This window comes from Perna viridis, chromosome 2 (assembly GCF_037379345.1).
Source record: "Perna viridis isolate PV_CMFRI_1.1 ecotype Kerala chromosome 2, ASM3737934v1, whole genome shotgun sequence".
Classification (NCBI taxonomy): Eukaryota; Metazoa; Mollusca; class Bivalvia; order Mytilida; family Mytilidae; genus Perna; species Perna viridis.
This window is the reverse complement of record NC_142446.1, coordinates 53,673,863-53,688,456: the sequence shown is the minus strand read 5'-3', so window position 1 is coordinate 53,688,456 and position 14,594 is coordinate 53,673,863. Positions and strand designations below refer to the sequence as shown.

General features: G+C 31.0%; 1 protein-coding gene across 7 annotated transcripts in view; it reads right to left on the bottom strand.

Moving 5' to 3' along the window:
• The window catches only part of LOC148626025 (glutamate-rich protein 6-like), a 28,676-nt gene that overhangs the window by 3,472 nt on the left and 10,610 nt on the right, over positions 1–14,594 (bottom strand). For 5 of the 7 annotated variants that reach the window (XM_088569580.1, XM_088569583.1, XM_088569582.1 and 2 more), the window contains 9 exons: positions 12,130–12,491; positions 11,579–11,652; positions 10,631–10,678; positions 7,314–7,415; positions 5,587–5,744; positions 4,751–4,836; positions 2,730–2,882; positions 1,844–2,072; positions 557–636 (listed from right to left, as the gene is read on the bottom strand). In XM_088569580.1, coding sequence (XP_088425706.1) covers positions 557–636; positions 1,844–2,072; positions 2,730–2,882; positions 4,751–4,836; positions 5,587–5,744; positions 7,314–7,415; positions 10,631–10,678; positions 11,579–11,652; positions 12,130–12,491 — 1,292 coding nt within the window. The remainder of the gene's footprint in view (positions 1–556; positions 637–1,843; positions 2,073–2,729; positions 2,883–4,750; positions 4,837–5,586; positions 5,745–7,313; positions 7,416–10,630; positions 10,679–11,578; positions 11,653–12,129; positions 12,492–14,594) is intronic. The other 2 variants (XM_088569584.1, XM_088569585.1) reach the window with 2 other exon arrangements.

The window sequence follows — 14,594 nt, the reverse complement described above, 5'->3', positions numbered from 1 at the left end:
GAAAAGATAATTCAAAGTAAAATCAAAATATGCATTTCACTGTTTCTATCAAATAAATACTTCCTATCACATCATATATAAATTTATAGCTTCTTTCGATTTATATATAATGTCATCATGTGGAATATCTCCACCAGCTAGTCAGTGAGAGTTGATATCTTTCAAATGAAATTGTCTATTGCTGTTCGGGCGTTAAACCCCAACAATCAATCAATCAATCAATCAAATGAAATTGTCAGCATCAAAATCAAAAGAAACTATTGTACTTTTATTGGTTTCTAATTTTACAGATAACTGATAAAAAATCAAATTACATTTCAACCATCAGCACAAAAAAATAAAAAAGTTTTTTTTTAACCAAAATCTTTTAGAGGTCAGCTTTAATCTGATAGTTGGAAAACGCTGTCATCTTATACTTCAAACAAGATTTTAAGATTCCCCCCAAAAAAGTGGAAAATGATGAAATCTTAAGAAGAAAAAACAGTAAAAAGAGAACCATAATGGTAAAATCCAGATTTGGAAAGGCGGAATTCTGTAAATCATGTCTGATACTTACTCTACTTTGATTTTATTTTCATTCAAAAATATAACATTGTCATCAATTTCTTTTGGAGGTATATTTTCTGGTGCAACCATCTACAAAAAAACAAACAAATCTGATGAAACATAAACAATATACAGTAAAACCTGCCTAAAGCAAACCCCTCTCCGATTTAACAATATGCTTATCTCAATATATAATAAAACCTGCCTAAACCAAACCCCTCTTCGACTTAACAATATGCTTATCTCAATATACAGTAAATGACTTAACAATATGCTTATCTCAATATATAGTAAAACCTGCCTAAACCAAACCCCTCCCCAATTTAACAATGTGCTTATCTTATACATATGTTTGGTTTACCAAGGTTCAAATACATTTAAATTGATACAAAGGGACTGTAAAAAGTGTCTGGTTTAGACAGGTAATCACATAATCATATTACTCAGGGTTTGGTTCAAACAGGTTTCATTGTTTGACAATGAGAAGCAAAGTTACAAAATAACCAAAACATGAAGTGTATTTATGTGATATCTAGTCCAAAATATCATTTGGGTCACAACTAAACATTTCAGATTAAACCTTCATACTGTGAAGAAGTAACTTGTATTTAAGTTTCGTACATATCCATTCACTAACATTCAAGTTATGGTTACACAAGCTGAAAATCAATAAAAACAATTTCAAAGGGCAATAGCTCCTTAATCAGTGGAAAGTAAGGTAGATCTTAAAGAGTAATCAAGAGAACAAAGGTTATAACGGTAATCAAAAGAATGCAATCCAGGGACAAAGACCAGACATGGAAAGCAGACATACACAACAAAAGAATGTAATCAAGGGACAAAGACCAGACATGGAAAACAAACACACACAATAAAGAACACAAAGTAACTAAAATCATACAGACAAAGTAACAAAAGCAAATGAGCAACTCGGACTCCAGGTTCACCGGTAAGGTAACTAATGTGATTTCTTTTGGAAATTAAAAAAAAAAGTTGTTATCAGCAAAGTGGCCACAATAATGCTTTTGTAGAAATAGCAGCAATTTTTTCGAAACCAGATTTCAGTCACAACTCTAAAAAAACAATTTACTTTTTTGTGAGGAACATTATGCTTAAATTGTATTCTGAATCAGTAATTTCCCTGTCACCAAATGTCTACAGATGTCAATGACAAAGGTTCTGGTATGATGACAGCCAAACGGTATAAAAACTAACCAACAGGAATTGTTAAGATGAAAAAAAAATTAATCATGAGAGCTAAATAGATATTTTTTTTCAGTTTTGATCAAGACCATACCTTTAATTTTGTCCCCACATTAAATCTACAGCTCCTCTGCTTAGCACTGAATGTCACAGCAATATTTTCTTGTCCCATCACTCTGATTGCTAGGTGTCTGCTGAGACCAAAACAGATAGGCTGAAATGGTGGAGCATGCACATGTGTCTCCTGGTCTTTCCATGACCACTTCTTCTTCTTGGCACCAGTTGGGTCTGATTCTAAACCTCCAAACTGATCTATATATAACCTGTAACCCAAATTGTATTCATGATTTAAGGGGGTGCATATTTATGATAAAAGACAAAAACAATTAATAAAAGTTTAATGAGAACTGGTGGAAACTTTTTTTTTTGGTTTTTTTTGTTGTATGAAGTGCAAACGTCAACTGAACAGCAATGTACCATATAAATACCATTTAGATGGATAGGGGGCACAGCAGTGTATAGCATCTCATTTGAATAACCAAAAACTGATGTTTTATATGTAGTGCTGTGACAAACCATGAAGTTGTAAGAATTGTCATGCTAATTATACCTCCAACTGTTCTATATAGTGAAAATTGCTGCCTCATGAAACAAGAAGTTGATACTGGACAGCAACCAAAATTGCTTACAATATATACCCCATCTATATAAAGCCACATACCAAATTTGAAATCTGTCCATCCACTGAAAGAATTGCAACACAATTTGGCCAGATGAGTGGACAGACTGCTAAGGTGATTTCAACATACCACCCACTCTTAAGCGGGAGTATAATTGCAAGTGTAAATTACAACTGCATTTTATAATTAACCTCAAAGACTTGCTGATTGATAAAAACAACTTAAATACCTTATCAATGATAAGAGTCTTAACATGGCAATCATCCTTCAAGACATGCTAAATATGAGTAAAACAGTTACCTTACATTTCCGTTCTCATGGTAACAACTGCCATACCCTAGAGGATCAAACGTTGCTAAGGTTTTAGGAATAGGTTGGTCATCATGTAACACATAATGGTAGTGACCTAATTTGATTGAGGATACCAAAATGGCCAGATTACCACTAGGATAGCTGAAAACTTAGTTAAGGAATACTGGTTAGTTGATTGATTGATTGTGGTTTAGCAGATATTTCATGCATTTCAGGGTGAGAACATTTGACCAATTGAACAGACCCTGCTTTGTTCAAGTCCAACATGCTGAGCCCGACCTTTATTGTGCCAGCTCACCGAAGTAACTTCCTGCAAATAGGCATGTTGACATTACTCTGACCAACCGGTAATCATTCTATCTCCTGAATTCTATGTGCTTGGAAGAGTAGCTGTTTCACTGACTACAGAAACATTATTGCGAACAAAATACATTAGGTTTATATGAAGTTTACTGTAAATCTTCTCCTAAAAATGCACTAACGTGCATGTTATCAATTGAGACTTCCAGTTAACAATTTTATATAAAAAATATGATTCTGTGTAAGAATTAAGCAATGGGTGGCACATCATATTTCTCAATTTGCTTTTTTTGCCTAAAATATATTACAGTTGAACCTCGATATGTCGAACTCGGATTAGTCTAAATCTCGGATAACTCGAACTAACTACAAAGTCCCAGCAAAACTCCCCTTACTCCAATACAATTTTACTTGGATGACTCGAACTCGGATGAATCAAAACCTCAGATAACTCGAGGTAATCAATCAGTCCCCTCGATCAGACTTTGAGATTAATTAACCCTGATGTCTCGAAGTCAACTAATTAGTCAATAAACTGATTGCTTTATTACAAACCATGATCGAAATGTGTTTTAACAACAATTAACGTGGCTTTTAAATATAATTTGTTGACACTCATTATGGTTTGATTTGTTTATTTAATTAATTCAAAATTGTGTGTGTTGTTAAAAGAAACAAATTTTATTAATAACACATCAGAATTTACACCAACAGTGATATCGGATATTTTGATGTTTTGAAATTAAAAAAAAAAAAAATACAGATGAAATGTAATGGTATCTGACTATTTAATGAAACATCAAACAGACTACATTCGTTTCACTAGTGAATTTGAAATTTTATCGTAATATTGTAGACCACATGGTTTGACGATACTCCTGATTGTAAATCAAACAAAGCATCAGGTTTATATGAACTATGAAGTTTTTGATAGAAAAAATAAAAAGGAAATTTCACTAAAACATTCGGTGCCGTTCAGTATTTCAAACATGATATACAACATACAAAAGAATATCTTCCGATATGAAATGTATAACATTACGAAGTACCGTGTAAAGTGAAGTACATTTTTGTACATGTACAAGTACAACATATGATGTAAATACAGAAACAATCATGGACAAAACTACTAGTATTTCCGGTTCATCCTCGACCTCAGATTACTTGAACCTCGGATAACTCGAACATTTTTGCATGGTCCCTTCGACTTCGACTTAACGAGGTTCAACTGTAAATACATCAAGAAAACAAGCAAAAAGTTATTCAAATTAAACCTGAAGCATCTGTGACATATATATTTTTTAGACATCTCACATAGAGAAAATGCAGGAAAATCTCCCATCATTATTACATAGTGCATTTCAACTAAACTTGACCTATCATTATCTTATAAAGGAAAACTATACAAACACTTTAATGGTTATTTCTGAATACTACGAGGTTTAGATACTTGATAATGCAATAAAATTTCTGTGTTTTTTTTGTTTTTGTTTCTGTAATTTTTTGTTTTTTTGTTTGTTTGTTTTTGTTTTTTTTTTTTTTTTGGGGGGGGGGGGGTTTAATACACATTTTGCCTGATTCTTAGACAAAGAAGATTTATTCATTTCCACTTCAAGTGCCAGACTATTCTATTTACAAATCCTTACATTATATTGTTTGTGGTTATACATAAAAAAAATACAGTAAAGAGCGATCTTTATAAAGGATACAAAACATTGCCTGTTCCATCAGGGAAAAGTGTTACAAACTTCTGTCCATCATCATAGAACTTCTCAATCATTAGTCTCTCTCTCCACTGTAAATAAAAACATTAATAGTTCAACTCAACTCCAAAACAATTTCCTTGAAGAATAAAATGTCCAGGGATTGAATTTTAGAATTTTTTCCACAAGCTAAACTACTAAGTACATGTACTGAAAATTTAAAATTGCTAAATTTAAGTTTTTAGGATTATTTCTGGACTTTATCCATATGACAAATAGAATACCACTAGCAAATTTTAGCAAGTGAAAATAATTTCTAATAACAAAATTGAATTTAAACTTGCATTTAGCAAGTATTCCCCCTTAAATTTGATGACTGATGTCTGAAGAATTGTACCATTATCATTTGAAGTCTTTGACCGTCTTCATTTTCAACATCACTTCAAATTGTTCAGACATTCATTTTTTTCCCAGCATGCAACATGCTCCAGAAAATAATATTAGAAAAATGTTACAACTAATAGAAAAAAAAAACCAAAATTTGAATATGAATACGACTACTTTATTTCTCTAAAACTATAACATAGTTACAGAAAGTATAATAATATAATAACTTTAATACAAACATTTACATTACTAAGCAAATGTTTATATAATGTTATACATACTCCCTGTAACTATGTTACAGCCTTTCAAGACTTTTGATATAGGTTATCACTAAAACAAGACAGTTTCTAACAATTAATTTGCAAACAATTAAAATTTTGACCAATTACAATCACAATTAGCCTAATAACTGTACCATAACCACGTTACTACACATCATTCCTTTTAAAGCTTACCTTTCCATCCGCTATCATGGCATGATCTAAAGGTTCAGGTACAAACACATCAGTATCATCATCTTGTAACACAGGACTTGGGGGTCGTATTGTCCAACCCTCATTCAAACACATCTGTGATGATAACTGGTACTTTATTGTCTTAACCTGACGGGCAACTGAAATCATCATTTACAAAAAAGTCATATTTACATTGTAAATTTCGTTAGACTGGCTTTACAATTTTTCTTTTCTTTTTCTTTCAATACATTTAATTGAATTGAAGTGGAGTAAATGGAGTCAACATGTTAATTCAAATAATTATGGGACTCGAAGAAATATGTAACTAATATAATATATGAAATTGATAACTGTAAGTTAAAATACAACAGGTATTAACATATTCATTACAGAAATATTCTTATAAAGAATGGAATGTGTAAACTTGATTAAAGTGAAAATATCAAAAGGGTTAAGGGAAAGGTAAGGAATGGGAACTACATTTTAATTCTATTATACAGAAAGGGAGGTAAACAATGCAGGGAAGGATAAAAGTTCATGCATTCTACACACTTCTAGTTACAAGTTTCATATTTTCAGGGAATTTTGAGACAATTAATATCATATTAAAATTTAATTATATAAGTTTGTGTATTTTCAGTAAGATTAAGTGAATGTGAAGTTATTATCATGCAAACGAGAAATAGGAAATGTGAACATTAATTTTGTGCTCTTTGTGATATTAAAAAAATAGCAGTTGTTTATTAGGAAAAAAGCACATCTTGGCACTAAAATTGGAACTCAAAGAAATACACTGTAAGATTCAGAAAACTTTTAATAAAATCAAATTAGGTTTGATTTTGAGCCTCGATTTGGACTAACTCGAAAACAAAATGATAATCTAACTATAAATTTAGATTCAGCATGCTGAAAAACTACAAGAATTCAGAAATCGAACTAAGTCATCTTTAACCTTTGGTCCTCTTGTGGACCAATTACAAAACAGGGCCGCAATCTAAGAACACAGTGAGATTAATTTAAGCTAATAATACAATGGAAAAAAGTTTTATTTTTGGACCCTTGGACCTCTCTGTCCATCAGTTGGAAAACTGGGACTCAAAACCTCCCTTTTTGTTGAATGAAAAACTGCAGTACAATTTCATACAGATCAAATACACATTCAACTTTTGTTCAGAAACAAAAAAAATACTTGCTTTTGACCCAAAATCTGCAACATCTAGGGTCATAAGTTCTCATAACCCTCCCTAAAAAACTTCAACCTTCAACTGTAGTACAAAACCTTGTGGTACAATCAGATAGAAATTCATACACTGATACTGAAATTATTTCTAGACAGCAAATGTCCACAAATAGCAATGACATTGCCCTAACATAACAGAACAGAACATGTTTTTAGGGGTGGTATAAATTTTCACTTCGGTAAAAGATCAAATCCTGCCATGTTGTAACCAATGATGATTGTACATTGACTTGTGTATTAACTTAATGTTGTAATCAATGATTACTGTACATTGACTTGTGTACAAAAACTTCATGTTGTAATCAATGATTACTGTACATTGACTTGTGTACAAAAACTTCGTTGTAATCAGTGATTACTGTACACTGATTTTGTGTACAAACTTCATGTTGTAATCAATGATTACTGTACATGGATTTGTGTACAAACTTCATGTTGTAAACAATGATTACTGTACATGGATTTGTGTACAAACTAATTTAATTACCTTCATAGTGGTCATCAAGATCCAAATCAACCTGCTGAGCAACTAAATTACTCATAGATCTGGATATATTACTCCGCTCTTGTGAGAAAATTTTACGTTTGGCTAAAAAGTCAAATGACTTAACTAATACTGGAATTTACTAGGAAATTTTTGTTTCTTGATTTAACTTTTTCCTTTGAAAAACGTTAAAAAAACTTCTTACTTCATTCATGTTAATGTTATTACAATCTGTTTACATGCAAAAAATGGTTATGAAAATGATAAGTGAAAAACTTTATTTTTACCTCAATATTTCAAAATCATTTCTTTTCATATTTCAAAATTCCTTGTATTTTTTTAATTCATTAATTTCAGAGAGAAACATTCTGTGAAAGTTTAAGTGAAAACCTGTCTAAAACAAAACACTGGAAATCCAAAAGCAATTACAATCATTTGTTAGTCCCTTGGTATGTATGTTACTCCTTCGTAAATCAAATACGATCAAACCTGTCTTCAGTGACATTCCATATAAGAGAAAATTCCTGTTTCATAAGACAGATGGTCATTATATACAGGTTCAATAAACACAGAATGCATAATATTTGGATTATACCGGTCTATTAACCCAGGTCATATCTGAACACAGATAGTCACTAAGAGGTTTGACTGTACCGAACCTGACAAAAAATCAGCTCAAAAGAGGATTGTTTTAGATAGGTTTTACTCTATATTTTCCATGGTACCATTTTTATTAACTATTTAACTTCCTAAAGAATTATGCCCCAAAATGGTTGAAATTTTCTATCTCGAAAGTCAATGATTTCAGCTATCTCTAAATTTTACTTGAAAATCAGTACCATGAAATAAAAAAACTTTCACAGAAATCTTCTAGTGAGTAATGGTATCCTGTTATATGGCCAACACCATCAAATCTTTGTAGTGGAGAAATATCTTGTAGCCAGGTATAAAATAATAACAAGCTCCTATCTCCGGGATAAATTCTCTGTCCCTATTGATATGTATCCAGGCCCCAAAAGCAACAAGAAAATTCTCAAGTCTATAATGCTTCTCAAATGTAACTGACATACAATTATAAAATATCTTCTTTGAATAAAAGAAGGTGGAAAAAGATGAGAAATTTCAGACTTCAGTATTTTCTTAGTTATATTCTGCTAGGACCTTATGTTGGTTTTAAAACACACAAAAGCATAAGCACATGGAATATGGCTTGATAAGCCTATGTAATAGGTTATCATGATATAATAGCAGCCATTTATCAGTATAATGCATAAGAGGTTTAAGAGCAATATTAACATCATATTTCTACTTTCATTCGAAAAATAAAGACGGTATTGACTCTGATGTACCATGGGCTTTATCAATGATACTTCTTATCTCTTTGTTTACAGCTATTGTAGACAAATGTCTAGTGGAGTTTGTGTTATACTGGAAAATATGAAAAATTTTAAAACAGCCTTTTCATACAAAACAGCAATTTTTCATTACTTTTGGAAAGAAATTCAGGCTTATTAATACAATTTTCCTGCTGTATTCTGATTGACATACAATATCTACTAAAGAAATATGTCGATGAATTTCTTACTTGTTTGGATGAAGTATAGAACGAATTCAAGGAGTGTAACGAGTAGAATTATAATCAGCAATAAGCAAGAGATATATTGGAATTAAGTAATTGGTAAAAGAAATAAATGTATAGGAAGAATGCAAAATATACAAAATTTGTGGATGTCAGCAGTCTTTATAAAAACTAAACAGGTGGTGATTTACACATGTCAAAAACCCACAAAATTTACTTTATTTCTTATTCAGAAACAGTTACGAGACCACATAGTTACAGCTTTTGATTTGCAATGTCGAGACAAAAAATTATATATATTGTGTAGGAAACTTGCACTTCACAAGAGTTATTGTTCTTGATTTGGCTGTTGCAATGTCAAGACAAAAAATTACATAAATTGTGTAGGAAACTTGCACTTCACAAGAGTTATTGTTCTTGATTTGGCTGTTGTAGTCAAGACAAAAAATAATATAGATTGTATAGGAAACTTGCACTTCACAAGAGTTATTGTTCATGATTTGGCTGTTGCAATGTCAAGACAAAAAATTACATAAATTGTGTAGGAAACTTGCACTTCACAAGAGTTATTGTTCTTGATTTGGCTGTTGTAGTCAAGACAAAAAATAATATAGATTGTATAGGAAACTTGCACTTCACAAGAGTTATTGTTCTTGATTTGGCTGTTGCAATGTCGAGACAAAAAATTACATAGATTGCGTAGGGAGCTTGCACTTTGCAAGAGTTATTGTTCTTGATTTGGCTGTTGCAATGTCGAGACAAAAAATTATATAGATTGTGTAGGAAACTTGCACTTTGCAAGAGTTATTGTTCTTGATTTGGCTGTTGCAATGTCGAGACAAAAAATTACATAGATTGTGTAGGAAACATGCACTTCACAAGAGTTATTGTTTTTGATTTGGCTGTTGCAATGTCGAGACAAAAAATTATATAGATTGTGTAGGAAACTTGCACTTCACAAGAGTTATTGTTCTTAATTTTGTAGATTTTAGTGGGTTTATGAATGTAAAGTTTTCTCAAAAATACAGATCTGAACACAGAAAGGACTCTTACATAAAAATACAGCATATGTAGACCAATAAAGTATTATTTGTTCTGTGGGTTTTCTACACCATAAATCATCTCTACTATAGGCAGTGTTTAATTTTTATATGGACTTGTACTTAATAAAATACAACAATATTTTAAACGAAATGATACCTCCAATATATTACTAAATTCAAATTATTTTACAGCGTGTAATATAATTAACTTCAAGGAATAGAGTTGGTCTTCCCTTGTTTGAATGACAATCACTTGGTGAAATGCCTCTGATAGTTAACTGGACAATTAACAAGGAGATTTAAATTGTCCATCATTTCATAGGTATTTTAATCTGTGACTAATAGAATTTTTTTAATCTTTTTGTCAACTGTCCATTTAACTACCTATAAAGGAAATTCATTTGGTGATTGTTATTCAAACTCTTTTACATGAAGTTAACTATATTACTTGCTGTCATATGAATAATTTGGCGCCTTATTGGTATAATTTTCAAATAAAAAATCTTCATAGTATATGAGATATTTAACTGCTTGAAACTCGTATGAGCTCAATGGCATCACTATCCACAAATTTTGTATGTTTCAAGATCTACATCCTATCTAAAGCAGAAGCTATTGAGATAATTGAATCCAATATCTGAAGGAATGCTGGATGTTTTCACTGATAATCATGCAGGCTATCCCAGGATTCCACCTACCAATTGGTGCCGGTGGCTGGAGCGGTCGTCCTCGCGCAACAGCTGGTGCTGCCGAAAAACAAGGCACAGGATAATATATATATCATTAAACTAAGTAAGAACAGATCGAATAGACAGAAAACAATGAAAAAGAGAAAGACTGAAGAAATTAGTATCATATACATGTATATGAATAGAAATGACAAGAAATAAGCATGTACGAATGAAGTAGAACCATCTCCCCCTATCTACTGTATATTGTCTTAGAAAGATATGGAAAGATGTGAAAGAAATGAGTTAATGACTGTTTTTTCTTATTAGTATACAAATATTATAATTAATTTGTAAAATTTAATATTTTACAAACCATCACCGAATGCTAAAATGGAGATGCACAAATATATAAACAACATTCAATACATTATTTATGTATGTAAATAGAACTAAGACGATACCCTTATAGACCAGTCCATGTTCAGACTGTTGCACAATAAACCCTTCAAAAAGATATTTTCTTGTTTGAAAGAAATGGATACTGCTATAAAATTATTTTTACCAATTCATCAAACATAAAAAGATCGAATGTTTTAGATATTGAACGCGCCACTTCTCCATAAATGGAAAATGCTACTGTTTCCGTGAAATCATGCAACTATTTTAGCCAAATACATGCACTAAATGATCTCTAGCAATAAATAACAACATTGTACATTGTAGATTTATTTCTCTTAACATTTACATTGTAGAGATATTTTCCCTACAAACGCATTATTTAATATTTGATGAGGAAATAAAAATACGACAACGGAGTCAATATTCTTGAAATGAAGTAACAAAAACAAAACAAAATTTTAACGATACAAATTTGAATTTTGAAATTGTCTTCACTGCACACTAGTGTTATAATTATAAAAACACACTGACCACACTAATAACATGCATTGTTTATATAAAATTGTAAACACTTACATGCCATGAAGTTAGACTGAGTTGCCAACCCAGTAACTTCTTGTTGTCGACGTGCCATCTCTCTGTCTTTCATTCTATGAAAAATTATAGTCTTTATACTAGCGTTTTCATTCTTACATTTTCAGAACATGCATATAATAATAGGGAATAAAATAATTCTGACTTGAGTTACAGTATTTTAACTATTACATTTGTTATATCTAAATGGATAAAAAAATACTGACACACCCCTATTCAGTTAAATTCTGAGCTACGATAAAAATATGTTTTAAAATTAATTTACAAGAATTGGCTTTGTTAAAAATATTGTCTATTAAAAAAATAACATAAATTTCCTTTGTGCATATTTTGTTTATTGCACTTCCCGCAATAAACAATATGCACGTGGAAAATTTATGTTATATTTCAATAGACAAAATTTTTATCACAGCCAATTATTAAATATACCAATTACAAAAGAGAAGATTTTAAGTTGTTTATCAAATTTCAATAAACAATTATAAAGTACAAATGTATTACCGAATATCCCTTGTTTAAACTAAGACAAATACCTTTTTTCAGCTCTTTCCTGGGCAGCTTTTTTGGCTTTCTTGTCAGAGAATGGACCATGAGCTTTTATATTTATCATTTTATTTTTCTTCTTTTCCTCCTCAGCCATATTAAATGCTGTTGTGGTAGCAAACTCAAAGAATTCCCGATACTGATCACAACAGAACAGCTGATCTGGTGGTAATCTCATCTGTTGTTCGAGTGTAGGGAAAGGTTGGATATCGTGGCCACAAAACTCACAGACTCCACCAAAAATGCCATATTGTAAACCGTGATCATCTTTAGGGAAATCGTCTGCTTCCTCATCTAGTTGTAATTCTGGGTCAGCAACATTTAATTCTTTCTTTTCCGATTCTCTGTTGTACTACAAAGTAAACATTTTACACTGAATTCAACATATATCACTAGTATATCATTTTGCTAAATCAGCAAGAAATTGTATGATTACAGGACCAACACACAACTCACTATCATTAAAATATTCGTAGTAAGTTTACACGAACAAATACTTCATAGATTATCAACAATTATTTCAATGTGAAAAGTAAGAATTTTGTCCCATCCCCATTCAATGAAATTATTACAGGCTTGCTATGCATGGTTGTAACACTTCTTTTTTGCTAGTAAGAAAGACTTACTTTAACTGCTACTCATCATAGTATTATTTCAGATTATTTTTAGAAAGCACCAGATTGAAATTTTACTTATTTGGCTTTACATCTTTAATATCACTACAATTTTGTTAAGCAGAAGTGATTTTTTGTCAAGAAAGATATCAATCATATTTGTTGAAGGTGAACTCAAAGGGAATTAAGGTTACACCCTTGATCTTTAGAAATATATTACAATACCATCCTAAGTTGGCCAAAAAAAAATAACAGGATTTTCAATACTCCAATGTTATGTACAACAATTATATGTGGTAGGGAGTATATATGCTATCTTTGTAAATTTATTCCATAATCTTGTTCGGACCAAAAAAATATATATGTTGAAAACTTAGCAAAATTATGAGGCTATTTTCTGATACAAAAATCATACACAAGTGCTGTAAAAAATCTGACATCAAAATTTACTTCAAAAACTTATATAAAGGAATATAAAAGAGACATATATTTAATTAACAACAACAAAAATGTAATATAAATAAATGCTGAAGCTGATAAAAAGCAAAAACTGTAATTTAATGGAAGAAAGCAATTAGCTTTCCAAATACAGTTTTATTTTCTCCAACCATATTGGCAATCAAAATGTCGTGATGCTCGATGATAAAGCAGATAAAAATCAATCCTAAAACAATGTTAGATCAAACTGACTAGTATAACACACAAAAAAAAAACACATAAGAGAACTTAGGATAAAAATTCACTATTTACAGACAAATACAAGTAGATCTCTTTCACATGTACCCATAATATGCAAGTGTTCATAGTTTGAAAAATTTTTGTTATTTTAAAACATGCACCAAAAGATGAATTTTATTACTGCATTCCAAACCTGTATTAGTCAGAATCTAGAAATAGTGAACTATTATACAAAGTGACTCTTATTTAAATGCTTGTATGAAAGTTTTTACAGCTAAAATGTACACATATATACATGTACAATGTAATAATTATCTAATAATTAGTTATTGAACTTAAGTTCAGTTTCTGATAAAAGAATAAGCCATTGTAGTTAATGAAACTTTGAACTAATTAAAAATCTATTCTTATATGATGACGTGATATATTACCCAATATATCCACCCCTAGGTGATTTAGATGCAGAAAAAGTCTTTTGCCATATTTCAAAATAATTTATGTAAAGTACAGTGTTTATACTCATTCAAACATGGTTTGGCCTTTATAATCATATTTCATACTTGGCTAATGCTCAGTATAAAATACACTAATCGAATATAAAGACCCAGCCCATGTACACATGAGTACAACTCCAATCTCAGGGATTAAACCTAAAATTTTGGCTTGTTAGCCCACAGCTTAAATTCTGGTAGTTAATATGTATAGTTATTTAAAATCACAGTAGAAATTTCAGTACCCCACACCAAATTTTAAGGGCCACTGATGAGTGGGCCCCTGCTAGTTTCAAACACTGGCATCCCCACAAATTATTTCTTAAATAAAATGTCAGTTGTAGTACCTTTCTGCAAAAACTTTCATCAATAAGGATAAACACAAACACACACAGCAATATTAGCATCTAAACAATACTGAACACTACCACCTCTAATAAATAAGCTCTAACACTCTATAGGCTTCACAATACACCTTCACCATTAGGTTGGGTTAATTATGTAAAACTGCTTTACAGTCACTAATTTAGTTAACTTTAGGGAATAAAATTGTTCTTCCCTTGACTGAAAGGCCATTACCTGTTGAAATGTCTTAGTTACTTGATTGGTCAATCAATAAGGACATTTAAACTTTCATTTTATTTAAGTTAAGTTTGAAAGTATAAATCACAA